Consider the following 26,850-nt stretch of genomic DNA (forward strand, 5'->3'; position numbering starts at 1 on the left):
CACCTTTCCAGGTTCTCTCGCATAGCGAGCGTCTAGCGTGGAAATGATTGAATTGTACGATGTAAAAGGAAATCGGAAGCTTGGATAGCTTGCAGAGTCGCGCCGCGGCCACCATTAGTGATGTCGTTACGGGTGCCCGGCCACGTGAGGCCTCGCTCGAGGTCACCCACGCCGGTTATGAAAAACACATACATCCCGCCGGGAAACAGGCTCACGGAGAGCGCCCGTAAGTCGTACACTCCCCTTTTGCCAGTACAATTGGGATGCCAGTACTAATAATGCGTCAGAACTGGCGGGCCTCGGAACCGATGATGTGACGGGTAAACTCGAACGGCCAATCTCAATCTCTGAGATCAATGAAGTCGAGGGCATGACTAGCAGTAGTTTGGAAGAGTTGGAAGCAATCTCGGTCTTGCCTCGTCGTGAGAATGAACACAGGATGATTATGGCCGCTCAGCGGTCTACCCCGGGGATCACGCCGCTATTAAGTGCACGCGGTGGCCATTCCCGCCCAGGATACGCTTCATCAGACTTAAGCGGCTTTGAGGGCTGTCCCGGCAGCAATACCATCTCACAAGACCGTACAGCTGGGGAGAAAGCCCGCAAATCCGCCTTGCTCGCAGACCTCGGGAAGAAGAGGCAGGCAATCCTACTCAAGGCCGAAGGTGTGCCGCTCAGATCACTGGGTCAAGCCCCAGAAAAGCCGTTCGCTTGCGATCAATGCGATAACAAGTTCGATGAGTTACACAAGTTGAAGTACCTATCCTGAGCCTCTCCGGTGTTCCATTGCTGGGAACAAGACTAACGGAGATTTGTAGTCACCACAAGCGTTATCACGAACGGCCCCATAAGTGCCCCCAACCTGGCTGCAACCATACTTTCGGTACCAAGACACACTTGGACCGCCACTTCAATGACAAGCATCACAAGGTGCGCAAGTTCTACTGCACCGAGCGGGACTGTCCGTACTCGGTGCAGGGCGGGAAGTCCTTCTCTCGGAAGGACATTTGGCGGCAGCACATACTGGACGAGCATCAGGTAGCTCCTAAGACTAGGAAGGACGCTGCTGCAGAAAATAACAACGAGGCCATGTGGGAAGAGTTACCACATTCTATAGACCAGCGCTCCGAATACCGGCAACAATACACTAATTCCAACCCTCCGGAGAGACTGGGCGAACCGCCTGCCGCGCCCCCCAAGGGTGGGATCCCGGTGGACTATCAGTCTGGCATTTCCGGCGATCAGCGGTTTACCCTCTACTACGACGAGTACGAGTCCGAGGACGACCTTGTACACTATGTCTGCCCATTTTGTCCAGCCCCGGGGCCCAAGTGTTCCCGTCCAGATAACCTCGAAAGGTAAGTCCGATATAACCGTGACGTATCGCTATACTACCGTATAGCATACTGACTGGTCGTTAGGCATGTCCGTAAACACCACGCGGATAAGGAAAAAGACCACCCCCTCTTACGGCAAGCTCTCTCTACACAAAGTTCTCGCCCAAAGACTGTCCGTTACAAAGTCAATGGCGATAAAACGTCCAAGGAGTTCCTAGAGTACTTATATGGCGATTCACCGAACTCAGCTACACGGTATATGGCCACCAAACAGCTTCCAAACCCCGCCGAAGCGCTTGAACCTCATTCCACATCAAAACCATATGCTGGGGCTCTTCCCAGGGTGAAGGAGGCCAAGGCATACGGCCCGGACGATATCTCGTACACGCACTATTAGTCTGCATTGTACTACACCAAAGGTGGCAATGACGGGTATCCTAGTCTCGGGTTCTCAGTCATGCGTGTGAGGCGTCCAAGCACAAGTCTTAACACCCATGGTGCAAATTGCCAAACCAAAGCCAGACTTGGATTAACTAGTACAATAGCTTGTGTCCTAAACCAACACAAACGCCTGGTGTATAGCCTTCCTTCATATGCCCCGAATTAGTCCTTATTATACCTCGACCCCTTACCGCTCCAAAACGACTTATCGACCTTGTCATTGTCGGCCTTCTCGGCCCTGCCGTGCTTCTCCTCAAACTCGCGGTTGTGCGCGTCCACCTCGGCCTTTTGCTCCTCAGTCAGCTGGGGCTGCGAGCCCGGGACGCTGGCGTTGCTGATCTTGGGCTGGGGCGGCGGGGACCGCGAGCTCTCAAGCGGCTTCCCGCCACCGGTCCGGCCCCGTACGTCGCCATCGGCCAGCGGGTCTGGCATCACACCTGCCGTAGGGCTGGAACCAGTCTCGACGGCCTCTTTGCTGCGCGACCCGCCGCTATTCGCGCTGGGTCCCTCGGCCGCCTTAGGGGATGAAGTTGTGCCGTATGTGCGGCACACTGCGGTACGTAGGCCACTTGTTGCGTGTGATGGTCCCCGGTATGCCGAGGCGAGCATGGATGTTGAGAAGTTGCCAGTCAAGGCTGGTGGCCGCGATGCGAACCGATTCATGTCGACTTCACAAACGTGAACTTTCCTTCAAGACGTCAAATCAAGAATCTTAAGCCAAGTCAGGAAGCGAGATCCTTTTTTGAGGAAATTGATGGTGATCAGTAATAGAAAAAAGTCTGGCAAGTAACTTGTAAGTTTGCAACAATAAATGATCCTCGAGACGATCTAGGGTGTTCGGTTAAAGATGACTGGGCATATGATGGTCTCGAATCCATCGCGATACATGATAATCGTTGGTCAACCCATGACATCATTGGCACGCCCCACGCCATTGCTCACCATCAAACAAAAAGGCAAAAAACAAGCAATCCCTAAAACGACCGACTGTGATAAGCGACCCAGGTTGTGGCTGGTAGTGGATCTCTATCTAGCCACTTTTGGCTCAGCCACTAGGCTACGTACCTAATGTAACGGCCGCCTGCAGAACAGGATGACAATGCAAGCAATGAAAGGCATTCGATAATCCAAATGAATCGAATTAGCAGCCTAATGAGAGAGTTACATACCCCTTTCATATTTCTATACTTCCATATGGCTCCCTGCAAAGATGGGTGTCTGGCGGATGTATGGCTTGGCCGGAGCAAAATGTAGCTGGGGTACCCACTTGTATATACTTCGGTAGCTTATCAATGTACTCCGTATGTACCTTCGTACGAAGTTTTGTAACCGCAGCGTTTAGGGATCTTGGAACCAGGCGTCACTCATGTCGGGACACGGTTCAAAGCAAATTCAAGGAGACTCGTCTCAAACAGTTATAGAACTTGAGTCACGCAAGCATCTAGTAATACCCATACAATACTTTCCTCTGAATGAGTTGACATTCTAAATGCTGAGATCTGTATCTCAGCGTTGACTCTTGTTTTAAGTCATCAAGTGATAGCCGCAGATAGCGAACAAACCAGGAGGCGATGGTAGACGCCATCCATTTACCCAACCTCAAGTATGTATGTATGTACATACATACATACCTACTAACTTGAGTAGCGACGGGATAATTTGGGGCATTGATAGGCAGTGGGAAGCTCCTGTGGATGCTTACCGTAGCCTCCACGGTTGGGAACACTTGCGGAATGGAATTCATAACTTTCCAAGCATCGACGTCTTCGCTTCTGCGAGAGCGAACTCTAGCTTCGTACTTGTACTTCGTACACACAAGCCAGTTAAATCAATTGCCGGAATGAATCAGTCGGTAGAATCCAACCTCGGCAAGCAGATATGGGTTAACCAAGCCTGGCATGGCTCCCTTGCCCCAAGCAGAACCTCGGTGGGTCTCAACCCCTGACTGCATGGGAGTGGGGAGGCAAAATGGGCCCGGCATCAACACTGTCCCGAGACGCCGCTCCAACGACCAACAAATCTTGCCTTGCAACCGCAATAAAGGATTGAATCAGGCGCGACACGTGATACGGAGAACGTCTCCCGCTTTTGCAGTATATAAACAGCAGGTAGGATTCAGATTAGAGGTCCAGCCCAAAGCCTGTCCCGCGTCTACTTGATCGCATCCTTCGGTTCCTTTCTCCACGCGCAACGGCGACTTCCAACGTCACCTCGTGTGTCCGTCCCCACGACAGCGTCAAGGACATCACCGGAAAAACAAAATGGCGGACGCGGTCGCCGCAACCGCGGCGCTCGACACCGCAGGTGTCCAAGAGTCGGACATTATAGCTCGGCGACATCCTCTCGGCCAGCGAATCAAATACGCCCTCATGGCCTTTGTCTGGCGACAGTTACTTCTCAAGCCGATGTATTTCCTCAGTTCAATCAAGAGCCTCTTCGCCGCACGGAACAAGAACGACCCAGATATGATCAAGCGCTACCCAGCGAGAAAGTCTCTTCCAGTCCGGTGAGTGCCCTTTTTCCCTCTTCCCCTAGAACAGCTGCATCATAACGAAACAACAACAAAAATATGTGAATACTAACCTTGCATACAGAATCTTCTTCCCCCCATCTTACACCCCCTCCCCCGAATCCACCACCAAAGTGACCAAACTCCCCACCATCCTAACCATCCACGGAGGCGGGTTCGTGCTCGGCCGTCCGCACGACAACGACGGGTGGAACCGCGACTTTTCCACCCGGCACGGCTTCCTAGTCATAGGGCTGGACTACTCCAAAGCACCATCCCACCCATTCCCGACGGCAACGCACGACCTTGAGGCGGTGATCACCAGCGTGCTGTCTGATTCGTCCCTTCCCGTCGACGTGGGCCGCGTGGCCGTGGCCGGTTTCTCGGCGGGCGGCAACCTAGCGCTTTCAGTCTGCCAGCTGCCTTCGCTGCAAGGGCGCCTCGCCGCTGCCATACCTGTATATCCAGTGGTCGACTTCGTCACGCCGCAGGAGACCAAGGCCCGCGCGCGTCGGTACAAGCCAGCGCTGGGCGGCTTCCGCGCGCGCGAGCGGGATTTCCTCCTCGCCATGTCCCCTATGTTTAACTGGTCCTATGTCAACCCCGGCACGAGGAGGGATGACCCGCTGCTTAGTCCGCAGTTTGCGGAGCGGGGGACGCTGCCGAGGAGTATCTTCATGATTGCCTGCGAGATGGATTTGCTTGGCCCCGAGGCGTGGAGGATGGCGTGCAAGCTGGCGGGGAAAAAGGTGCCGGCGGTGGACGAGGTGATTGGAAAGGAGGAGACGGCTGGGAAGGGAGAGTTGATCACTGAGGGGGACGAGAGGTTTGCTTGGGAGGAAGAGACGGAGGACGGCGGCAGGTACAAGTGGTTGCTTGTGCCGGATACTATTCACGGGTTTGACCAGGACAACATTGCGAGGTTGGTGAAGGATCCTGTGACGATGGAGGATGCGAGAATCAAGAGAGACGAGGTCATTGGGATGGTCGGTGTCTGGCTGCTGGAGAAGGCATTCAAAAAAGAGAGCTGATGGACCCTGGCTGTACAGTACGTCTGGGCTCCATGTACTGAACAACCCAAACCGACGACCAATTCACAACAAAAAAAAGTCCACATCAGGTGGCAAACTTCGACATATTACCAATATGGCAGACCAGCCCAAGGTTCAAAGATAATTGCAGCCGCGTATATAAGAGAGCGCAAACCAACGAGACTTGATGTTATCCCAGCGAGTAAAACACCGTATACCGCATGTAAGGAGGTACTGGTAATGCTCAAACAATGACATAGTCCCTCAACGCCTCCTCAACGCCTTCAACTCCGTTGCCCTGCACATTGGCCCAAATCTCATGTCCCGTCGCGTTCCCTGATGCCCGCCCGTCGGCTGCCCAGATCTCCATGACGGCGTTCTTCAGCGCAGCGTCGACATTCAGGCTTTGCAATTGCTTGACCCGTGTCTCAATTGGATCAGCCGAGTTGGTGACAAGATTCCAGACCGGATCCTTTGAATCATACCACATCTCGCACCGATGCAGCATGTCGAACAACCGCGTCCTGATATCAACAACATCCAGCTGCAGGTCGGAGCCCAGCGCAATCTCAAATCCGTCTGGGTTCCACCGATGCACATTTCCCAGCGCGATCGTCGTGCACCCGTCCTCCTGCGTGACCCTGAAGCCGGGCACGCGCGCCTGAATGTCCGAGTTGGTGTGCCCGACCAGCTTGACGTTCCACTGCCGCCACTTTCCGGAGCCATTCCACTCGGGACCGATAACAAGGATGCCGTCCTTCTGATTCCATGTAATGGGGGTCCGCACAAACGAGCTCAGTGGCGGCTGTGGAGAGGGATCAGGTTTCTCAGGCTCTTCGACAAGCTCGAATTGACCATCGGCGCCGACGACGAGGAGGATCGTAATCTCGGTTGGTCTCGGAGCGCCGTTCTCCAGCCTCGGCTTGCTGTCGAGCGGTATGATCGTCCCCTCTTTTCCCAAAACCGGAATCTGGGTCAAATCGCGGTGAAGATGGACGTAGCGGTTCCCGTCGTAGACAAGGTGGGGTTGGAAGAGATCAACGAAACGGCCAGGGGGCAGCCAGGCACGCACCCCGCCCATGAGCGTGGTACTGCTGTCTGGCGACGTGATGGGTGCCACGATGAGATCTGGCCCGAAGTAGTACTGAGTAGGTACCGTGTAAGCCTCCGCATCCTTATGATTCCAATACACGGGCTGGATCAGTGGCTCATTCTCATAACTGGCCCGGATGTTCATAGTGTAGAGGAAGGGGATCAATCGATGGCGGAGGATGAGGAAGTCTTTAATGATTGTGTGGGCGTCCTTCTCAAAGTTCCACGGCTCCTTGGAATTCCACAGGTTCTTGGTAGAGTGCAGCCGCAGGATAGGTGAGAAGCATCCTAGCTGTACCCAGCGGACCGTCAACTGGTTAGATCGGACGCCACCCCAATGTCCGCCAATATCATGACTCCACCATCCGTAGCCAATATTTGAGGCAGTGGCGGTGAATTCGGGTTGAAAGTCTAGACCCTCCCAAGTGATTTGGGTGTCGCCAGAGAAGCCGATTGGGTACCGGTGTGAGCCGGCTCCGGCATATCGAGAGAATGTGAGGGGTCTCTGCAGAGTCGCCAAATTGCGCTGGCTGGTAAGATAGTGGTAGTGGTTGAGCACCCACAGAGGGTCCACGCCGGGTATCTTAGATTGGTTCCCCTGTTGCCAGTCAATCCACCAAAAGTCAACACCTTGCTTCTCGAGGCTGGCCTTCAAAACGTCGAAATAGGCGTCCATGAACTTTCGGTCAGTACAGTCAAAAAGAATGGGCGCTTCGTTAGACGTGTCGTGGTTTAAAGCTTTGGCCACCTCCTTGTACAGATCCTCGAAGGCTCGGATGCCGTCAGCCGGATGGTCATTGAGTGTGGCTTTCAGATTCCGGCGGTGGAGTTCCTTAAGGAAGCCCTCTGGATCCGGAAAGAGGTCGCGATTCCAGCTGTAGCCAGTCCATCCTGAACCGTACTTTGGCGGTATGTTGACCTTGTGCCAGTCCATGTCGATGACAGCGACATTGAGAGGTATACCTTCGCGCTTAAAGTGGTCCATAAGCTCGAGATACTCGCTGGCGGTGTATTCGTGGTATCGAGACCACCAATTCCCGAGCGTAAATCGGGGTAAAATGGGCTGGTTTCCAGAGATGCGGTAAAAGTCTTTGATGGCCGCTTTGTGGTCGCCATTGTAAGCGAACAGATAGCCATCAATGCGACCCGGAAGACGTGTTGCAATCCAGCCTCTTTCATCAAACAACATGGACTTGCTGTCATCCAGAACTGCATAGGCTTTGCGAGACAGGACGCCGGGTTCCAGCTCGACGCGGCCATAGGCACCGTCAAGCGTTCTGGCGGTGCCGCCCAGGTCGCCGTAGCTCTTGCCGTCGTATCGCCAGACATCGTTGGCAACTTTCACCGAGAGCCCCTCGGAAGAGAACGGCTTCTTGTCGTAGGTAAGGTGGAAGTACTCTGTGATGATTTGGAGACTGTCGTTCGTGTCTATGACTTGGTAGTTTGGGACATCGAACCATCTGAAGAGGGCAAAGGTGGACACGCGGTCCTCGAAGCCACCATCCTCTGACCATTCGAAGCGTATTAGTCGGTTCGTCAGAACGCAAAAGCGATAGTGGCCTCCCTTTCCGCCCGTGACAATGGCCTTTGGGTTTGTTGCCGGGTTGCAGGGAAACGTGTAGCGGTCAGCCATTGTGCAAAGCTGCCGAGGGTGAGAAGCTGGAAAGTGAATCGACGCCCACGATATGACGACTGAGGGCACTGTCACATGGGGCAGGGAAGGCCGTTTTATCAAGACGGCGCGGGCTCGAGTATGGTGTTGTTGTTGAGAGGTGAACCCCACATTGTTTCAAGGTGTTCCTGTTCCGCCCGCTGTTGATCAGGTGCGCCCTGTTTGTTCGTGTGAGTGGTCCCGCAGCTGAACCTTGTGGGGAAGGTGTTCCCTAAGTTCCACCGCCTGATCATCATGGGCCAATCAGGGGAAGGCCCAAACGGGGCTACCACTCCGCGATCTGAGATCGATGCCCCTCCCCCGCAGTTCACCCATTTGGCAGCAGGTGTGCATCTTTGTCCATGTGCACAACTGCACATGCTCGCCGTCGCCAGATTGTGAAGGTTTTGCAACCACATAATGCACTCTTCTTTCACAGCCTATCCGGCACTACTACATCGCAGAGGAATCATTAGCAGCTGATTGAGATGAAAACGGCAGGACTTCATTCTCCACGCACTGTTGAAGACACCTCCGTTCTATCCAACATCACGCGGCATTCAGGAACATCTTGGGCTTTCGTCTGAACATTTTTGATGGACCGTTGGGGCATGATGTGCGGAGAACCATCCCCAACAAGAAGTCCAAGAAAAGCCACGAGCGGCCGACAAATTTTCGCTTTGCCTTGACAGGATCTTGTGAATCTGCCTCGACCAGGACGCACGCCCGGCAAACCTTGAGACAACGTGCTGCACGGAGTACGGCATGGGTCATCAGGGTGTTGTAAAGGTGTGCTGCTCTGGATGTTCGCTGGTGGGTTGTTGACGAGGGTTGGATTCAAGTTGTGCTAGATGGAGAACAACCAAGCCCAGCGCCGCCGTCGTCCACGTCTTGATAGACCTAGTCACCTAGCCAAAGAGACCGCGATCCATTCGTGGTTTTAAATGTTCATACTCATTCGCGGACTAGGTAGTCAAGGCGAAGACGTAGTGATCATGATCGGCCATCATGGTAGGATGACCTGCGCTGTCGCATGTCGAAACTTTGACATTCTAGGAAAGTGCTCTCATGGTTAATCCGATTCCAAAATGTGATTTAGTAGTATTTGATTCTCCCTGTTTTCCCTCTCCCGTGTAAGAACCTTCCACGGTAAGACGTAATGATAGCCCCCATCCCCATGTTGGTATCGGTCTGCCATCTGGATGAACACCTTTTCCATACCATCGAATCGTTTAAGCAGATCCCCTCGACGGAGAGGGGGATCCCGCGGTTGCCACGCGAACTCGAGTATTTCCGCAGCTATGGCCGCGGCGATTGGGGTCGCGCATGATGTGCCACAGAGACGTCGATACGTCTTCCCCTCGCTCACCTCAATATCTGGTGTATCGTTTGCTTTATCGACCGGCCAAGCGCCGAGAACATTTTCTCCAGGAAGCATAAAATTTGGGCACTGATACCTCGCCCTGGGATTGAAACTAGAAGCCGATCCATGTTCATCTGCAGAGAAAATGCAGAAAACTTGCCTCAAGTTGGCCGGGAAGCGGATCGATTGTACTTCATGTATCGTGTTGTTCGACGCTGAAGCGAAGATCAGGACACGGTTTGCCGCCGCCAATTCAAACTTCCGTTCGGCATCAAGGGTTGACCTTGGAAACCAAAGGGAAATGGAGATGATGTCGACACGCCAATTCTCGCTTGCATATTGGACCGCCTGCAAACGGGTTAGCATAGACAGCGCAGGTAGGTACGTAACATAACTATGTGTTATAGGTAAACATCCGAATGTTGAGCATACATCTGCCAGCGTTGAAAGCCTGGACGCGGGGACATTGCTCTTTTCAAATACCCGCCCAATGTAGACTTCGGCATTGGGCGCGTACTTCAGCACCAGAGAGGTGCAGTGTGTCCCATGCCCGTCCGTGTCGCACATGTCGGAAACGTTGTCGCTGATGAAACTCCGATATTTCACGCGGCCGGCCCGGATGGCTTCGGCAATGTCAGGATGAGAGAGGTCTGCGCCCGTGTCGAGAATAGCGACTTTGACTCGAGGAAACTCGCTGCTAGGTTCATCTTTCCGAGAGCTGTCAATAGCAGCGTCGAAATGTGACCAGTAGTCGAACCATGTGTACGATTTTCTGCCCCTATTCTAAGCTATTAGCGCGTGAGTCTGCGGGAAGCGGGAATAGAGATGGATCATCAGAACCTTTTTCTGCTGCCTGTTGTCATTGTTACACCTCCATCATAGTCGTCTACCTCTTCATCCAAGGGAGTCCGACTGCGCTTTGAGCGTTGACGAGGGGCAATGTATTTTAGCCATGCGCTGGCAACACTTGACGCTCCTGAATTTGAGTCTAATGTCTCAGACCGAATTCGGTTCTCACTTCGCCAGTTCTTCTCTTGTGGAAATCGGACAACGTTTACTTGCGGCAAGCCTGGAAAGGTGACGTGTCGGTAGGTGAACAGGACGACTTTGACTATACATCCACTCAGTTTCTGGGATATTGAAGTGAAGGCCCCTGGCCAGCTCGTAGGTGCTTCTGGGTTGCTTGTTGCCATTGAGCCAAGATCAACGACAATGAACACTTGATCCAGACCGTTGATAAAGTGCACTAGCATGGCGAACCACTCGGGTTCTGACATAGCTGACTCCAGCATGCTCAGGCATCTTCTCAGCTCGGTTTTCTGATGGAGGCGTGGGTTCTGATGCAATAGTTGAAGGCATAGCTGCGCGAGAATGTCTTGGGCAGTGTAGCTCTTTGCAGCCTCTTCGTTCGGAACCCGCCTGGGTGGAACATTCAGTGCCCAAGCCAGCGGAACTGACTTTGCGCCAATTAGTCCCGTTGTCATGACCGCGATCTGCTCCATTCTCCCTCGCAGCGCAAACGAGCCCTCCAGAACCACCATAGCAAAACCATCGGACGCTGCCCACGGTTGAAGAGCATGCCAGAAGAAATCATCAGACACTGTGTCGCTCCGTCTTGTTCTGGGTCCCTTTGATACAGCCTGGAGTGCCTTTGACTTCTCTCTGCTTTCGTGAGGGCCGAACTCGAGTTTGGCACATTCTGCCTTGATTGTGCCTGATAAATCAGCGTCATCGCCAACTGTGTGCTGACCGTAACATATCGCTCGAACAAGCTCGGCAAGCTGCTTTGCATCCATTTCCAGTCGGGGTGGGCTCGGTGCGAGGTCTTACGCTGGATCAGTGCATGCGTCCATGGGAGGGCACCTAACCTTCAAGGTTGCCGATGGCGAGGGAACGGTCGGAAGGGACGACTGAGGTGATGTGCCCAACACTGCCTGTTAAATGCATATATACCTACCCGACAACATTTGGCTTACTGTTCCCGTATCGAGGGTTAAGCCACAATCCTCCTTAATGAATGAGGGGTCAGATGAAACGATGGCCAGCGACTCAGCGCGCGTCTTGACGCGATTTGCCGCCTCCACCCTGCACTGAATGCATGAGTCGAATGCATATATGCATAACTTCATACTTCTCAAGCGTATTTACATACCGAGTACCCGACTTGTATATCGAACATGTGCATCTGCGGCGCAGCCCCGCTATCGATGCTCCGTAAAGGGGTCTGCGGTCGGCTGTGCTTAGCCTCAGTCAGCTTCGTTCACTTCGTCGTTCAACCTACGGTTATCCAGAATCACCTAAATCGACGTCGTTTGTGACTAGCCACGGTGACTCAGTTAGAGGCCTGCGATACTCGTATTCTCTGGCAGGTGCCACTAAACTTCGAGTTTAGACGCGCGTGAAATGAGACGGCACGCCGGTTCCAGCCAAAATAAGGCCGCGATTGCCCCACGAAAACGGGCCCGAACTGATGCGTCGTCTGATGATGGCTCTTCGTCAGGGGAATCTAAGCCAGGAACATTGGGAGGTAGCTAAACTCCCGGTCCGGGGTGGCACGCCCTTACTACCTCAGCCGCTCCTATACATAACGTGAGCTCCGTTACTTACAACGTCAGATATGCAAAAGGCAAAGAGCGAGCAGATCGTGTCCTCCTGGCCCATGATCAAGCAGGTTGACTGGCGCGGCGTCATCTGCCAGTTTCTTGGTGTGCATGGCCAGGCAGACGACAATGCCCTCCTGGCATCGCTTCAAACCGTTACCGAGAAGCTCGAGGCTGCAAACCGCTCCCTCAGCACAGTATCCAAGAAGGGAGAGACCGAGGACATATCCTTTGTCACGGTGCACAGGATCAGCTGCGGCGAGCAGAACACGACGGAGCTGTCCCTCGGCGTGCCATGGCCAGTCAAAAATGCCGATGGCGGGATCCATCTGCGAGGTAGCGATCTGATCGATCACCTGGAACTTTTCCTTGAGCGCAATAAATGGATCATCTTCATCGTGTACAGGGACTACCAATGCTGCCAACCCGACAGCAGAGCGGAGCTTTCGTATCACGCCACTGCCGTGACTCCTGACATCGTGCCAGATCTCTACGTCGCCGAGTCGGTTGATATTGTTTCTGCAGATCTGGGCCAGGCTCTGGGTGATTTGTGTTCCCTAGTTGGCGGAGATATACCGCACCCAGATTTCGACGAAAACGATGAGATCCGCGCCCCTTATCTCTGGTGGTACTGGCGCCGGAACCATTTCTTAAACGCCATGCTGACTGTTGAGGCGCGTCTCGGTCCATATCTGCGAATATTCGAGGGCTACATTAGCAAGAGCTTTGGGGCCGAGTACGAGGAAGTCGACGAGCTATTGAAAGGCGGCAAGATCACAGCCAAATACATGCCGTACCTTTATGTATTCTCCCGTCCAATTCCAATTCTTACTACCGTCTGTTCACTGACCTAAACTACCAAGGTACCGGGAGAGATTCAGTTGTCGAAGCAGGACGGGGTCGATCGACAGTTCTGGATAGCGTTCAAAGCGAAATCTGAGTTGAGAGATCATCAGACCAATAGGCCGATAGCTGAGACTAAGATCAAATACGCACACGGGTGTATCCGGTCCATTCAAGGGGAAAACTGGAGCTTCGACGGCTTCTTCCAAAGGAAGTCCAAGGACTGGGTCGTTGCCTGCAATTCTTCCTGGGAGGAGCCCTTCTACATTCAGGCCCTTGAGGTGTATCCTCTGCGCTTTGCTGGCCCGGAAGCTTCCGAGGCTCTTCGACGACGTGGAGAGATGTTCTGGGAGTGTCGCTTGCAAAAATACGTCAGCTACCGGAGGGACAGCGCCTTTCGATCTCAGAATCCGGTGAGTAGTGCCCGTATGTCCTGTACTGTACAATGAAACTGTTAGCGGCAGGCTTACTCAAGGACTCATACCCGAGGGAAGTCTGATACACGTTACATGATTGACATCGACACTTTCAACGAGATGCATCCGCCGGGAAAGGAGTACAAGCGAAACAGAAACGATCTCGGACCAGACGCCATGCAACAAGGCCAGCCGCCCCCAGATGGGGATGACTTCATCCTTTGCCTTCCTGCCACCATTCCGGGCTATCATATGAAGAAGAAGCAATGGATCCAGCTCTACGTAGATCGCATAGAAGAGGTTGAGTGGAACACCAATGCCTTCAACCAGTTGGTGATCGACGGGGAGAAAAAGCGACTCATCGAAGCATTGGTCACGAACCAAATCTCAGCCGAAGAGAGCACCGACCTCATGAGCGGCAAGGGGGCCGGCCTGCTCATATTATTGCACGGACCTCCAGGAACAGGCAAGACGCTGACGGCCGAAAGCGTCGCCGAGATTGCGAGGAAGCCTTTGTACCGCGTCACCTGTAGCGACGTGGGCACCAAGCCGGAGGACGTGGAGAAGTATCTCGAGATAGTGTTGCTCCTGGGCAAGACTTGGGGCTGCGTCGTGCTCCTGGACGAGGCAGACGTCTTTCTCATGCAGCGGTCGACCGAAGATTTCGAGCGTAACGCGTTTGTCTCGGTATTTTTGCGCGTGCTGGAGTACTACGACGGCATCCTCATCCTCACCAGCAATCGCGTTGGCACCCTGGACGCCGCCTTCAAATCACGCATCCAGCTATCGCTACAATTCCCGCCGCTGAGCGAGCGCGACCGTCGCGAAATCTGGAACAACTTCATCGATCACATCGACAACTTGACGAGGTCGCGGACCCGGCAGACCGCCGAGGTGGGCATCTCGTCGGACGAGATCAAAAAGCGGCTTCCAGATCTCGCCAAGGAGGAATTGAATGGGCGCGAGATCCGCAATGCCGTGTCGACAGCCCGGCAACTGGCCATGTTCGAGAAGCAGCCCATGGGATACAGGCATCTGGCCACCGTGGTATCGGAGATGAACAAGTTCAACACGTATGCGGCAGAGCTGCAGGGCGGCCTCACAGACGATGAGATTGCTAGGCAGAAGTGTGAGTATTGAGGAGGTGAGGATGACCGGCCTATGATTGGCCAAGTCGTCTGCAGGCGCTGCCAGGAAGGGTGCGGTGTGTGATGCGCGATATTATTCCTAGAGTCTGCAGCCTGCAGGTACGGATGCTGTTGCGAGAGACTCCTGAATATCAGTTGCTCATATGTTGTTATTTATCATTATCACGAGGGTTGGATCGAGGGGTGTTGTGGGGTTAGACTTCAATCATTCTCCGCCCTGCGGTAGACGGCTACAGATACGAGGTGCGGGGTCCGGTAGGCTAGGTAAGAACGGGCTGTCATTGTCAAGGTCAGACTCCCGGTTGCTTATGACGCAAATACCTACTAAAATCTCTCCAGTCCCTCAAGTCAACCTCCGCCGTCGCTTCACCACCTTCAAATCCAGCGCCTCTAACAAAATGGCAGCCGATCTTCACCTCCCGCACCAGTTGACGGGAGTAAGTCAGAGTCTCACGGCCCAGTGCCACTGCAAGTCGGTGCACTTCATCGTCACGGTCCCAACATCGGCACTCCCTCTCCCCGTGCACCTTTGCCACTGCAGCATCTGCCGCTACACGCACGGCACCTTCTCCTGCTTTCACGCGGTGCTGCCCAAGGGCGTCGAGCCCGAATTCATCGCGCCCTCGTCCATAGCGTCTTCTCTCACGGGGTACATCCACTCCTCGCGGGCCGTGTCGGAACGCTTCTTCTGCAGCACCTGCGGCTGCCACATCGGCGACCGCGATATCCAACCAAATCAAGACACGGGCAAACGCGAGTGGCGCGTGGCAACCTCCATCTTCAGCAGCCACGGCGAAGACACCTTCCAGATCCGCACCCACACCTTTGCCGACCCGGCCGGGCCCAACCTCGCGACCTGGCTGCCCACCATCAACAACCGCAGTATCCACATTTGGAGCCCGGCCAAGGACGACCCCAAATTCCCCCTTGCATCCTCTTCCTCCGAACCCTCGCCTCCATCACCATCCCTAGACAGGGAGGGTGCCGGGGACGGGGACGGGGACGGGTTACTCGCGCAGTGCCACTGCAAGGGAGTAACCTTCACGCTCGCCGCGCCGTCGGCCTCGGAACTCGCCGACCCCTTTTACGCCCGCTTCATCAGGCCGCCAATCCCTAGTACTACTACTACTGGTACTAGTACCCGCCACAGACGGTCGGCCTGCATCTGCCTGTGCAGCGACTGCCGGCTGGTGACGGGGTCGCACGCGGTGGCGTGGACGTTTGCGCCGCTGTCGAGCTTGCGGCCGGCCGTGCCCGAGGGGTTTGAAGGGTTCGGCACGCTCAAGGCGTACCGCTCCTCGCCGAACGTCACGCGCGCGTTTTGCCGCGTGTGTGGTGCGACTGTGCTGTACCGGGTGGATAACCATGAGAGGGTTCAGGAGGGAGACGTGGAGGGGCAGAGGAAAGTGATTGTGGATGTGGCGGTTGGGGTGCTGAGGGGGGAGGAAGGGGAAGGGCCTGCGTTTGAGAAGTGGTTGTACTGGCGGACCGGCCGGTTGGCTGGGTTGCAGAGTGGGACGGAATTTGATCAGGGCTTTGCGGAGGGGTTGAAGAAAGGGCTGAGCGAGTGGGTGGTGCGGAAGTATGGCGCGGCGGAGGACTTTGAGATTCCTGGCTGAGTGAGAGTCGGGGATGCAAGGTGGCTCTCGGTACCTATCGCAGGCGGCTGCGAGGTTAATAAGCCAAAGACCAAGACCCGCGTTTTCTTCTCAACCATCTAGCCATTGCCGTACTGTTACTACTAGTAGTAGTAGCACTAGTTGTATCCACAACCCCCTGACAACCCTCTGCCACCTCAGGCGCCGGGGCAACAACTTGCGCTTCATGAACAACAGGGACCATCTTGGGAAGGCTTCTAATCTGGCGATCAAGCCGCCACTCCTCCCAGCGCGCTTGCTCGACAAGGTCGCCCGCTTTGCGCAGGCGTGCCCGCCAGCCCTCGGCCCTCCGCCACGCAAGCCGGGCGTCTCCAGCGGCCTCGGCGTAACAATGATGTTTTGAAGGAGGAGTAGTACCAATCCGTCGAGATGGAGTCGCCACGCCCGGCTGATCAGCTACTTCAAGTTCTTGATCCTTCCCCCCTGGCCGTGAGTCCGTAAGGGAGGAGTCCGAAGCAGAAGCAGATTCATCACTGTCAACCGAGACCTCGGCCGTGACAGACAGGACCCGGAGCCGGTCGAAGTTGTTCTCTAGCACGATGACTTTGTGTTTGTGTTGGTATTGATCTTGATCTTCTCCTGGCCGCTCACCATCGCTCGCCGCGCCCGAGCGTGGTCAATTCCCATTCCCATTCCCATTCAAATCCCCACTTCCCCTTGTATGCACATCCGCATGCACATGTTCGCCACTTCCATCCGCTTGGCCTGTACTACCATTACCAGTAGTGATGTTATCAACCGTGCGAGTAGTGCCACCACTAGTAGTAGTAACCGCGGAGGACGCTCGGCGCGGCATGGGCGGTGCCGAGTAGCGGATCTCTGTTCTGGAACCGGTTGAACCCGAACTCGGCGTGCGGTCGAAATGGAACCATGACGTCCCGTCGCGACTGTTCCGGTTCGCCTGGTTCTGGACGGCGGCGATCGACTGCTGCTGTGGGTGTGGCTCGAATATGTTGCGCATCCTCTGGAAGAGGCTGCCAGTAGTGGTGCTAGTGGTAGTAGTAGTAGTAGTGTTGGTAGCAGAGGGGTTTTCGCTGCTCCATCGGCTGCGAGTGCTCACTGGCACGTCGTGGTTGGTGGCCGGGGTTGATGATCGACGGTCATGTTGTTGAAGATGCAGATTCCAAAGCGTCGGGTCTTGGGATTCACTACTGGGAACAGCATATCCGGGCGATTGCAGGTTGGTATTGGGAGGTTGGCTCTGGGAACCGGGTGATTCAGGTGCCGGGCTGCTACCGAAGGGGGGTTCGTGTTGGCTTGCACCCGGTGTATCTCGTGCTGGAGGGGATTGGGCCGAGGACATTGACAATGCACTCTGGGCGCGCAAAGACCGGGGAGTCCAGAACCCCTCGGTTCCAAGCCGTGTCTCGTTTGTGATGTCTCTGGATAGAGTGTCCTCAGGGGTTGTTTCTTCAGACGAGCCCATGAACTGGCTCTCCATAGGCGTCCGGGGCCTGTTATTGCTGCTAGTATCTCCAGTTTCTAGAAAGCCGTCGCTATTGGCGGTGGAAGCACGTTCTGACAGCGAACTAGCTGTGGCTAGCTCAGCAGCTGCTGGGTCTCCATGTTGGCTGAGCTGCAGAGGCGGGATATCAAGTCTTGCCTCGGGCTTGTCCTCCTCGTCAAAGTAGCTGTCAACTTCCTCTATCCACGCTCTGCTGAGGAATGTGGAGTTTGAATGCTCCAACCGTTGGATTGTTGCAGGGACTCTTGACGCAGAGCTTAGATGCGTATCAGGATCTACCCCCTCGCTGTCTTCATCATCGAACAGCTCATTCTCGCCGTGGACTGTCGTGGTATGTTGATCCTCCAGACGGTATTGGTGTCGGCTGTGTTCCGACTGGCCTTCACCAACAAGGGGGGAATCCACGTCAGCCAGGCTCGGGGATCGAGCGCCGCCAGTGGCCATCGGGGTAACAAAGGGTGGAGAGTCAGGGTCAGCATGGTCATCCTCTTGGCCTTGAGTGTGGAGATCGTCGACCTCGCTCGTCTCGTCAGCCGATGCTAGGTCGTGCAGGCGTTCGTGATAATCGGGTTCCAAAGGCCTATCTGCACCATCGGCAGGTTGGCATATTTCTTCCAAGTCGGCTATTTGCGATTCTTGTTCTCCAGGTACCGATTCATCACCATCGCCATGTTCAGGTAATCCCGCCTCGATTGAACAAGGCATTGATTGTCCTTGGTCTTCAAGTTCTGGACCAGAGTCGCTCCTCCCGTTGGACGATACTTCGCGCTCGTCATATGACCCTTTACCAGCCGCATCCTCGGGAGAAGGGGGCAACATCACCGCTTGGGCTCCTCCGGCTCCCGGGTCAGTGAACGGTATAGATATCCCCTGCTCAACCAGAGTCCCTCCATGTTGGGCTTCGGTCTCGGCCCCGTTGTTGTCAGCATTACCTTCCTGCTCTGGAGTCTCCAGGAGCAGCGAGCCCTGGACAGAGACGACCGAATTGGATATGTCGACGGAGTCTCCCTCAGTCACGCAACTCTCAATCCTAGTGCCACTCATAGGAGCAGAAACCGCCCCCGGATTTGGCGGCTGGCCGAGCGGATATGGAGAATACGGAGAACCCTGCCCAAACTCGGCGTCTTCCACACCTGCAAACTTCTCCACTGTCCCGTGGCGGAGTATTTCCGAGTCCGCCCTGGGCAAACCCATGTCGAGCCGGTCAATACGGCTAAGATCGCTGTTCTCGATGTAACTGTTTCGTGCGACGTCGAACGGCGAGGCAAGATCGTCCCGGAACTCGAAGCCTTCAGACCCATAGTCGGAGAGGCAGCATGCGTCATCCGGATTGGGACGTCCAGCTAGTCCTGGCTTGGACACATCGCCGGATGTAGAGACTGAGGAGACTTCCTCATGATCAGACGAGTCGAAGTGACTGTGGCTAGGGGTCGTGCTTATTGCGCACGACAGGATCGATGTATCTGGCTGCTGCTCCGGTTCTTCCTCAGGTGGCGGAGCATCTTCGACAGTACTATAGCGTTCTTCGCTTTTGTTGCCAGAATTGGGCTGGATGTCGTCGGATCGGTGTCCTGCTTCCCCTGGGAGCTGTTTACTCGAGTCAGGGGCTTCAGGGGAAGTCTCCAGACGGCCTTGACCGGCATCTTTCGCCCCTGACCGCGGGAAGCTAGCGAGAGGGTCTGTCTGTTCCGCCACATTGGCTTCCCCTGAGACATCTCCTGGCTCTTGGTGTTGTTCTGCAAGGTTTCTGCCAATAGTAGCTACTGGGCTTGCTGACTCTGATAGCTTGTCGTTGACTCTAGTGCCCCTTCTTGACCTAATTTGTACCGAGGTGAGTGATGCCTCAAACTGCTCTTCGATCAGACGGCTTAGCTCCTATATGGATAGAGTCACAAAGGTCAGCGTCGACATCTTCCTCCAGTTCGGATCTAATCCACTTACCCTTCTCCTGTTTTCCAACTCCCGCAACTTCTTCTGGCCCTCCTCAGTTGCCATCTGAGCCTCCCCTTCGACTTGGCACATGAGACTGTCTATTTCCTCCTCGATGCCATCCTTGTCGAGCTGCAGCTTCCTATTGCGTTCCTCGTCCTCTTGGCGTTCTTTTGCAGCCAGCTCTTCGTCCTCCCTCCGGCGCCTCTCGGCTATTTCTTCTCGCAGGGCTTTGCGTTTCCGGTCGAGAAAATCCGACTCAGCCGCGAAATCTGCGCTTAGCGTCTGAATAGCCGTATCTCGTTTCTTCTCGAGCTCGTCGATCTTTGAGTCGTAGCTGGTTTGGTCGAGTGATGCTAGAGTGTGGTGAATGCGTGACAGTGTGTCCTGCATTTGAGTGACGAGGGTAGCGACATCCATGTTGACTGCGACTTTGGCTCAGCTAGGGTGTATAGCTAGGTAAAGCGGTTTCCGAAGTGAATCAAGCAAGCTGCCCGTTCAAGAGAGTTAGATACCTCGCGTGGAGCTTAGGGATACCACCCCTTCATTCATGACATGAATTCGTCACACTGCCTCGGGTCGGCTGCTATCCAGTCAATACATGTACGACTTGTGGGAACGGTTCGAGCTTTGAGTTGAGAACTTGGAATGAAGGTTGCATACAACCTGAAAAGAAAAAGGGGTTGAAGGAGTTCATACCTAGCATACCTACCAGGTACCTAGTTATTGAAGGTCATCCAACAGATGAGGAGAAAGCCTCGAACCCGGAAAGAGGGAACACAGAAACTGGAAGGCTAGCCGCGAATCCGGGCCCGTCTGAGCGTCGAGCAATACCCACTCGTGATCTCTTTTATGATGTGAGGTAAGGGGCAAACAGGCACCAACCTTCATCGAGGTGCCCTGAAGTTTATGCGCTCCAGGGTCCATCACTGGGCTACTTGCCTCCTCGGTGCTGCCGGCAGTGAAGGCGATTCGGAATGCCAGGTTCCCTTGTAGGCCATAAGACGGAATTGCCACCGATGGATAGGCATCCCCTGTTTGCTGACGGCAGTTAATGATCAATCAGACCATGAAGCTGACCATTACTTGCTGGGTGAGACTTAAAACATTCTCGTTTGAACTCGCTCAATTCGGATTTCGAGAATTTCGAGGTGCTGCGCTGAAAGCATGGCGATCAAGCAAAATAAATGGGTATGGAGATACTTATATCGGACGAGAAACTGTTGGAAGGGCTCACATCGCAAGGAGTCTTGAAAGACTGCCAGTGAATGTATAAATACATATTACCACCCAAGCGCTGCAAGAAACGATTCTGAGCATACCTACCTACCTACCTACGGTAAGTGTACTAAAGGACAGCTTAGCATCTCTTGATGTCACAGCAAGGACTTGATTAGATGTGGCAAAATGTTGGACAACTCGAGTGGAGTCCATAGATAACAACGATGCAGTATCTAGAAGGTCGAGGGGTCCTTCTCACATGCTAGCACTTATACGTATATAATTCAAGTTGAACATGATGAGTCTAGCAAGACACCACTTCTAGTTCAACAATGTTGATACAAAGGTGTAAGGTACAGAAATCATTAACAGCGAACAAACCACCTACCTACCTAAGTACCTAGGTACCATAACCGTAGCTACCAAGCCAGCCTCAACTTCTCAAGCCCGCTCAGCATACGTCTCAGCCCGCTTCGCCAACCCCTCGACGTCCAGGTTTCCCCCATAGGGCTTCTCGTACTCCCGAGAGCCCAGGCCCAATACCTCGCGAAAGAATTCCTCAAGCGTGGTTGGCTTGAAGTCCGGATACAGCTCCTTGCCGTCCAGAAAGCCGAGGTAGGCGGCGTGCTCAGGGGTGCTGTCGCCGCGGATGGCCCAGGAGAGGGGGTATTCGCTTGCGGCCCGCGCCAGGACGCCCGCGGTTCCCATGGCTTTGGCCTCGGCGATGGCTGACAAGGTGGCTTCTTTGGACATCTGTTGCGTGGTTGGTTTGTTAGTACTTGTGTAGGTAACTATTACCACTACTACTAGTAGGCAATAGTAGAGTGGCATAGGTTAGGTGACTGACATGTTTCATCTGGATCTTCTCACCCGAGACCTTCTCCATAAGCGCAACAACCTCATTCTGCGTCGCCAGCTCGCCGTACACGTACACCTTCTTGTTCAGGGTGCGCGGGTCGGCAATGATGCGCGCCACATAGCGGCCAATGTCGCGCAGGTGGGTGAGGCCGATCTTGACATTCCCGTCGCCGTAGATGGTGGTGTGCGGCGATGCCTCAAGGGGGAGCACCTGAGCGTGGTCGGCCCTGCCCGAGGCCAGCTTGGGAACGATGAGCTGCTGCCACCAGCCAACCTCGACGACGGTGTAGCCGAGGTAGAGCTGGTTGATGTAGTCTAGGATTGCGAGTTTCTGTGAATTTCACCCCTGGGCATCAGCACCATTTTCTCTTGTTCACTAAGGTACCTTGACTTGATGCCAGGGGATGACCGTGACGTATCACGTACCTGGTCCCGGATCCACTGGATACCCCGGGGCGATGGAGGTCCAAAGAAGTTGGGAATGAAGCGCTTTACGCCGGCAGCTTTGGCGGCATTGGCCAGAGGGATTTGATGCTGCAGACTGAAGCCATCAACGGCCGCGACAACCGTGTCGACGCCCTCGAGCGCTTTGGCGAGCTCAGCCTCAGACGAGTTGGCCACATCTGCGGCCACAACCTTCATGCCGCGCTTCTGGAACTCCTGGATCTTGGGCTTTGAGATGGAGGCCGGGCGCACCAGTGCGATGACTTCCTGTTTACCATCTTAGTTAGAGAGGGTTATGTCTGTGAGTAAGGTAGGTACGCCAACGCCATCCACTTACAAACTGATCCGGGGACTCGAGCAACGCGGTCACAATGGATCCACCAGTCTCGCCCGAAGCGCCAACAACTGCAACTCTGAGGGGTGCCATTTTGTACGGTTAAAGATGGATATGAGGCTATTTGTTAGAAGGCGTGTTTTCGAAGTGTTTATGTTACGATGGGGAGACTGCTCAGGCAGTAGACAGACGTCTTGAAGGCTGAGGTATACGACCTTATATAGAGGATAAGGTAGCCTTGCCAGGCAGGAAGCCTATCTCCATCTTGGATCAAAGCATCACCAAGCATCGAAGCCGTGATCATCAAGGCTCATGGCCTGGCATTTCAAAGCACGATGAACTGGCGGCGCAATCAATGGACCCGTGCCAGCACTTTGTGTGTATAACCTCAGGTAAAAAGTTTCCGAGCGGTGCGATTAATTGCAAGTTCTCCGCCCCATTTTACTTGTGTTGGAAAGTCGCAGTCGGGACCGACACGAAGTGACGAAATGTATAAGTTTGCTTGGTAATGGATTTCTATTACGTGAGATTCCCACAGCACGTGCCAGGCACGTGCTAGCAGTTGCTAGCGAGCAGTATCTACCGTAGTCAGTTGAGCCATAGGCTCATCAGAGCATCACCCAACAATTGATCATCTTCTTCATCGTCAGAGCTTCGTCTGCCTTGTGCTTTTGCACGTATCAATCTCGATGTAGTTTTTCTACCTAACTACCTAGGTACACTATCGGTTGGAAGGTGCGAAGAAACTCTATACTAGTCGCTGGAAGAAGCCCCTGACTAGCCACCTCATCACGGGGTTCCAAAATAACGGCATAGTGTCTTATTTTGCGGAGAGCAGGGGTTACAACTTACAAACAATTCTTGCGATTGTATCCGTATAGCGCGAGTGGACGAATTTAACGCGCTTCTTTGCCGGTTCGTCCGGGTTCAATGTCGATCGTCCCGCCATTACTAATATGTCGTGGTTGACGACATGGAGGGCGGGAAGACCGACTCGCTCACCTGGCTCACGGCCCCTCTTAGGACATGAATCGGCTCGAATCACCGCCCTACATGGCTGAAATCGCATCATTGTGTGTGTAGGAGATGTCTAGGAAGGGGAAAGGTTAACTCCGAATGAAACGGCATTGACAAGTATGGATTCAGCACGTCAATGGATGCATTATGTACAGATGCGGCGCTCATTGCGACTATCCGGGAAAGGGCACTCAAGTAAACACAGCCATTGATACCCGGCTTTCTAATGCGCAAGAAGGGGAATCAAGTTCGAACTAAAACATGCGACTGCTCCTCGAGCAATCGTAACAAATAACCAAGAACGGCGTGGCGAGCGGGCAGACACATCAGCCACCCTAGGTAGTAACTCTCAGATCCGGGGCATGCCCCCTTTCTCCACCCTTGCCATCCGCGCCCTGTGTTGCTCTCTGAAGGTGTAGCGAGCATACGTGCCCATTCCATATGCGACAAATCCAGCCATCATCCAGATGCTGGTAATGATGAGGCCAACGGGGAAGATCATGATCTGCACTCCGGGAAGCACAAACGCTGTTGTTCCATTCTTGAGACTGGCCTGCTCCCTTTCGACGGCAAGCTCGGCCATGCGGTAACTGCTCATGACAACCTCCTGCGAAAAGACACCTGCGACGAATGCGGCTTCGTTGGATGACACCCTGGTGCTAACGGTCTGACCGGCCCGGTTGGTGGCGCTGAGCGTGACGACCGGCATGACGAGCGCTTGCAGTTCGGCCCTGGGGGGTATCGGGTTAGCAATGAAGTACTCGGCCACGCGCATCACCGCCAACTCACATTGTGACCCCGTCACTCATGCGGTCTTTATCAACCTGCCCGATGAAGAGGTACGACTGCAGCAACGGGAAGTCTCCAGTCTCTTGCCGCGCTGAAACGCGACCAGCAGGAGCAACGACGGCCATCTGTTCGGCTGCTTCCCGGCTAATCTCGGTGGCCGAGGCCCCGGTATAGCTGAGACTAACTCGTATATCCTCTTGGGGTAGGCCCTGGAAATCGCCTGTCGGTTCGCTTCGCTGAAACAACCTCAAATCGGCCTCGAACGCTCCGGTGACATTGTTGAGAGCTGGCAGGTTGTAGCACACGCAGGCGCCCGACGGATTCGACGAAAATGGAAGGCTCCTGAGAGCTTGTCTGCAGGCCGAGTTCGCAGCCTCGTCCCAGCGCGCCATATCGATGCTTCCATCCGGCCTGAGCGGTGTGTTGCTGCCCACTCCTGTCGACTGCCTTGTCTGCAGGTAGCCCCTGCCCCGTATGCTCGCCATGGCCATCTCCTTTAGCCTCGCGTCTGCTATCGCATTACTGCTTGTTGATTCCTCCGGTAGTATGTACCCAACCCCCGCCTGTGCCCCAATCGCCAGCAAGGCAACAAGCGTCCTTGGCAGAAGCATCTTCGCTTTCGGGGTGCAATCCAACCCTCATCCGATTATTATATCCCCAGTATCAGACGTAGTTTCGTCGAAAGTCGAGCCGGGTCGGGACTCGGTAGCAAAACCTCGCGCGGCCTGCAAGCGGGTGGTCAAGGAATATTCGGAAAGAGCGTCGTGATCGAAGAGAAACGGGACCCGCCCGGCGAAGCGGAGGAAGTCGTGTCTGGCGTCCGACCAATCGAGGGATGAAGACGTCAACTTCACTCAACGAAGGGTCAGGAGGGAAAAAAGAGGAAAGAGAAACGGAAACGGGTAAGGATGGACTGGGGCGGCCCCAAGTGATTAAGCAGCCAGGCTAGAGAAACGGGCCGTTGCCTGAACGGGTATGCGAAAGGGAACCAATTATGCAAAGTAGATCAGGACGATCGAGACCTTGCGCATAGTGTGGTCTAGGCACTACATATTACCCTGACTCGCGGGGATGCGACGGCAGGGATGGGGGAGCACTGAAGAAAGCAGAGGCGAGAGGTAGCTCTGACGCCAAGGGGAAGAAGTATGCGATGATATTGGTCTGGACGAATCGTATCCAAGGGTCGAGCCAAGCGTGTGGACTTCAGATAACCCAGCGACGCAGCCAAAACCTTGTGGGCTGAAGAGTGGTTCGATTGTGGAGTCGGAAGGTTGTGCAAGAAAGCTTAGCTGCGGTCTGAGTGTCTTAAGGGACTAAGAAATGCAAGGGACCGCTGGCGACTTGCGTGACACGAGACTGGGCATCTCGTGCAGAAGAGCAAAACATGGTGTGGGACAAGAAGCAGTCTGAAGTTTGGAGTCGTTAAGGGGTGCGGTGAGCATGCGCGGAAAGTGCAGTACAGTGTCGGATCGACGGGTGATGTAACAGGTCCAGTCGGAGGAGGTCTGTGGAATTGCCCCCCGAGCAAGGGTTTGCGGCGACTCTTGTTCCACAATGCCCCGCGATTGGTCCCCAAGAGCCCAAGGCCAGTGTGGGGCCATTGTCCTCGTCTGGCAAGCGAGCGGCCGAAGGTGCCGGACGGATGTCAAGAACACATTGGACGACACCAAAGCTATGCAGCAAAGTAGCAAAGAGGCCAAAAAACAAATTAAACACCTTAGGAGAAAGAGATTGAAGTCTGAACATTTTACATCTGAGATTTTTGAATAGAAGTTGAGTTTGTCTTTTCCTCTCTGGGCCTCTCAACTTTTCCTGACGTTAATTTTAGGAGAAGCCTGCTAGCGCCCGGAAACCCGCGAGTCCGGGCCCACTGGCCCCACCCTGGTCTACCAAGCTTCTTGTGAAACTTAACGTTAACGCTAACGAGCAACCCGCCCTCAGCCACATGAGAAAAAATCGAGTGCGTAATATGATTGGCGTGCATGCCACAATCAAGCCACAAGCACCTGGAGCGGCAGCAAGCGCCAAGTTACCAGCCTCGCAGCCGCTTCTGGCCTATCAACGTCTCAGGTCTTCAACACCTCTTCAGCTCGGCAGTTGCCTCCCAGCAAGGATACAAACAGGTCGGGGCGCTTAGTCCAGTTTGTAACTTCCTCTTGATTTGATAGGGATCGACTGATGGATATGACCTTTGGCGTTTGGCGAGGCCATCTGTTTGGTGACGGGTTATGCCGTTTCTTGGCCCCAGGTCTGCGGCCCGGCCGAACATCACAGAAACACATCAGTTGCCAAGCGAGTGACGTGAGGGCTTGGTCAGGAATGAGGCCGTCACCAGACTCTATCACCTTTTTCGCCCAGCTTAACTGAGTCAGCTCAGACCTCTACATGTAGGTATGCACCTCAATTGCCCTCCCGTTTCGGCTACCGCCGTATGCAGCTATGGCCTACGGGCTACAGGAACTGTTAGGAAGACACCATTCAGCTCCCTGAGTCTAAACCTAGAACCATTTTGCTCGCTGCGCGAACCGCTTGTGTCTTTTTGAGGGCAAATTCAAAGTGGCGTATTCTGGTATAGTACATGTAGGCTTTGATGTTGGAGAGGCCCTCGGACTCGTCTTTAAGGTCGTCCTCTTCGGACATGGGGGGCGGGATGAGTCGTGCGGCTTGCCCCTGCAGTATAAGGGCTTGCAGTAATTTGACAGCC

The 26,850-nt window shown here is 54.4% G+C and overlaps 10 protein-coding genes across 10 annotated transcripts; 4 read left to right on the plus strand and 6 right to left on the minus strand.

Moving 5' to 3' along the window:
- Positions 1–171: 171 nt before the first annotated feature.
- N656DRAFT_71373 (uncharacterized protein) lies at positions 172–1,837 on the plus strand. The gene is made up of 4 exons (XM_064811916.1): positions 172–233; positions 288–756; positions 819–1,358; positions 1,422–1,837. The coding sequence occupies exons 2-4, from the start codon at positions 371–373 to the stop codon at positions 1,732–1,734; spliced, it is 1,239 nt and encodes a 412-aa protein (XP_064670258.1). The 5' UTR covers positions 172–233; positions 288–370; the 3' UTR covers positions 1,735–1,837.
- A 52-nt stretch (positions 1,838–1,889) lies between these two features.
- N656DRAFT_844898 (uncharacterized protein) lies at positions 1,890–2,387 on the minus strand (the record flags this gene model as incomplete). Its single annotated transcript, XM_064819170.1, has 1 exon — positions 1,890–2,387. One exon carries the CDS (start codon positions 2,385–2,387, stop codon positions 1,941–1,943), a length of 447 nt encoding a protein of 148 aa, XP_064670259.1. The 3' UTR covers positions 1,890–1,940.
- Positions 2,388–3,783: 1,396 nt separating this feature from the next.
- N656DRAFT_71451 (alpha/beta-hydrolase) lies at positions 3,784–5,440 on the plus strand. Its single transcript, XM_064811980.1, has 2 exons — positions 3,784–4,284; positions 4,373–5,440. Exons 1-2 carry the CDS (start codon positions 4,040–4,042, stop codon positions 5,316–5,318), a joined length of 1,191 nt encoding a protein of 396 aa, XP_064670260.1. The 5' UTR covers positions 3,784–4,039; the 3' UTR covers positions 5,319–5,440.
- A 122-nt stretch (positions 5,441–5,562) lies between these two features.
- On the minus strand, positions 5,563–8,043 carry N656DRAFT_768282 (glycoside hydrolase family 31 protein; the record flags this gene model as incomplete). Its single annotated transcript, XM_064813609.1, has 1 exon — positions 5,563–8,043. The coding sequence occupies one exon, from the start codon at positions 8,041–8,043 to the stop codon at positions 5,563–5,565; it is 2,481 nt and encodes an 826-aa protein (XP_064670261.1).
- A 941-nt stretch (positions 8,044–8,984) lies between these two features.
- Positions 8,985–11,749, minus strand: N656DRAFT_71725 (subtilisin-like protein). The gene is made up of 5 exons (XM_064812190.1): positions 11,577–11,749; positions 11,382–11,509; positions 10,265–11,138; positions 9,857–10,202; positions 8,985–9,772 (listed from the first exon to the last, which is right to left on the minus strand). Exons 2-5 carry the CDS (start codon positions 11,389–11,391, stop codon positions 9,134–9,136), a joined length of 1,869 nt encoding a protein of 622 aa, XP_064670262.1. The 5' UTR covers positions 11,392–11,509; positions 11,577–11,749; the 3' UTR covers positions 8,985–9,133.
- Positions 11,750–12,083: 334 nt separating this feature from the next.
- Positions 12,084–14,423, plus strand: N656DRAFT_708727 (P-loop containing nucleoside triphosphate hydrolase protein; the record flags this gene model as incomplete). Its single annotated transcript, XM_064811531.1, has 3 exons — positions 12,084–12,864; positions 12,973–13,280; positions 13,362–14,423. The coding sequence occupies 3 exons, from the start codon at positions 12,084–12,086 to the stop codon at positions 14,421–14,423; spliced, it is 2,151 nt and encodes a 716-aa protein (XP_064670263.1).
- Positions 14,424–14,829: 406 nt separating this feature from the next.
- On the plus strand, positions 14,830–16,050 carry N656DRAFT_789358 (uncharacterized protein; the record flags this gene model as incomplete). Its single annotated transcript, XM_064816779.1, has 1 exon — positions 14,830–16,050. The coding sequence occupies one exon, from the start codon at positions 14,830–14,832 to the stop codon at positions 16,048–16,050; it is 1,221 nt and encodes a 406-aa protein (XP_064670264.1).
- Positions 16,051–16,705: 655 nt separating this feature from the next.
- Positions 16,706–19,903, minus strand: N656DRAFT_768284 (uncharacterized protein; the record flags this gene model as incomplete). The annotated part of the gene is made up of 2 exons (XM_064813610.1): positions 16,706–19,429; positions 19,496–19,903. The coding sequence occupies 2 exons, from the start codon at positions 19,901–19,903 to the stop codon at positions 16,706–16,708; spliced, it is 3,132 nt and encodes a 1,043-aa protein (XP_064670265.1).
- A 1,125-nt stretch (positions 19,904–21,028) lies between these two features.
- On the minus strand, positions 21,029–22,802 carry N656DRAFT_829004 (NAD(P)-binding protein). Its single transcript, XM_064818566.1, has 4 exons — positions 22,344–22,802; positions 21,989–22,273; positions 21,552–21,893; positions 21,029–21,457 (listed from the first exon to the last, which is right to left on the minus strand). The coding sequence occupies exons 1-4, from the start codon at positions 22,431–22,433 to the stop codon at positions 21,146–21,148; spliced, it is 1,029 nt and encodes a 342-aa protein (XP_064670266.1). The 5' UTR covers positions 22,434–22,802; the 3' UTR covers positions 21,029–21,145.
- Positions 22,803–23,706: 904 nt separating this feature from the next.
- On the minus strand, positions 23,707–24,757 carry N656DRAFT_709096 (uncharacterized protein; the record flags this gene model as incomplete). The annotated part of the gene is made up of 2 exons (XM_064811565.1): positions 23,707–24,088; positions 24,147–24,757. The coding sequence occupies 2 exons, from the start codon at positions 24,755–24,757 to the stop codon at positions 23,707–23,709; spliced, it is 993 nt and encodes a 330-aa protein (XP_064670267.1).
- Positions 24,758–26,850: the final 2,093 nt, after the last annotated feature.

The sequence above is a fragment of the Canariomyces notabilis genome, assembly GCF_033297395.1.
Source record: "Canariomyces notabilis strain CBS 508.74 unplaced genomic scaffold N656scaffold_10, whole genome shotgun sequence".
Classification (NCBI taxonomy): domain Eukaryota; kingdom Fungi; phylum Ascomycota; class Sordariomycetes; order Sordariales; family Chaetomiaceae; genus Canariomyces; species Canariomyces notabilis.

What these genes read in the sequence shown, in the direction of transcription:
- N656DRAFT_71373 (XM_064811916.1), top strand. Translation starts at nt 371, where the DNA reads ATGACTAGCAGTAGTTTGGAAGAGTTGGAAGCAATCTCGGTCTTGCCT. An exon ending in GATGAGTTACACAAGTTGAA is followed by an intron (nt 757 to 818) that starts GTACCTATCCTG and finishes GGAGATTTGTAG; the next exon opens with TCACCACAAGCGTTATCACG. An exon ending in CGTCCAGATAACCTCGAAAG is followed by an intron (nt 1,359 to 1,421) that starts GTAAGTCCGATA and finishes ACTGGTCGTTAG; the next exon opens with GCATGTCCGTAAACACCACG.
- N656DRAFT_71451 (XM_064811980.1), top strand. Translation starts at nt 4,040, where the DNA reads ATGGCGGACGCGGTCGCCGCAACCGCGGCGCTCGACACCGCAGGTGTC. An exon ending in AGAAAGTCTCTTCCAGTCCG is followed by an intron (nt 4,285 to 4,372) that starts GTGAGTGCCCTT and finishes CCTTGCATACAG; the next exon opens with AATCTTCTTCCCCCCATCTT.
- N656DRAFT_71725 (XM_064812190.1), bottom strand. An exon ending in ACAACAGGCAGCAGAAAAAG is followed by an intron (nt 10,203 to 10,264) that starts GTTCTGATGATC and finishes AGCTTAGAATAG; the next exon opens with GGGCAGAAAATCGTACACAT. An exon ending in GGCTTTCAACGCTGGCAGAT is followed by an intron (nt 9,773 to 9,856) that starts GTATGCTCAACA and finishes ACCCGTTTGCAG; the next exon opens with GCGGTCCAATATGCAAGCGA.
- N656DRAFT_829004 (XM_064818566.1), bottom strand. Translation starts at nt 22,433, where the DNA reads ATGGCACCCCTCAGAGTTGCAGTTGTTGGCGCTTCGGGCGAGACTGGT. An exon ending in TCCAGTGGATCCGGGACCAG is followed by an intron (nt 21,894 to 21,988) that starts GTACGTGATACG and finishes TGAAATTCACAG; the next exon opens with AAACTCGCAATCCTAGACTA. An exon ending in AGAAGATCCAGATGAAACAT is followed by an intron (nt 21,458 to 21,551) that starts GTCAGTCACCTA and finishes ACCACGCAACAG; the next exon opens with ATGTCCAAAGAAGCCACCTT.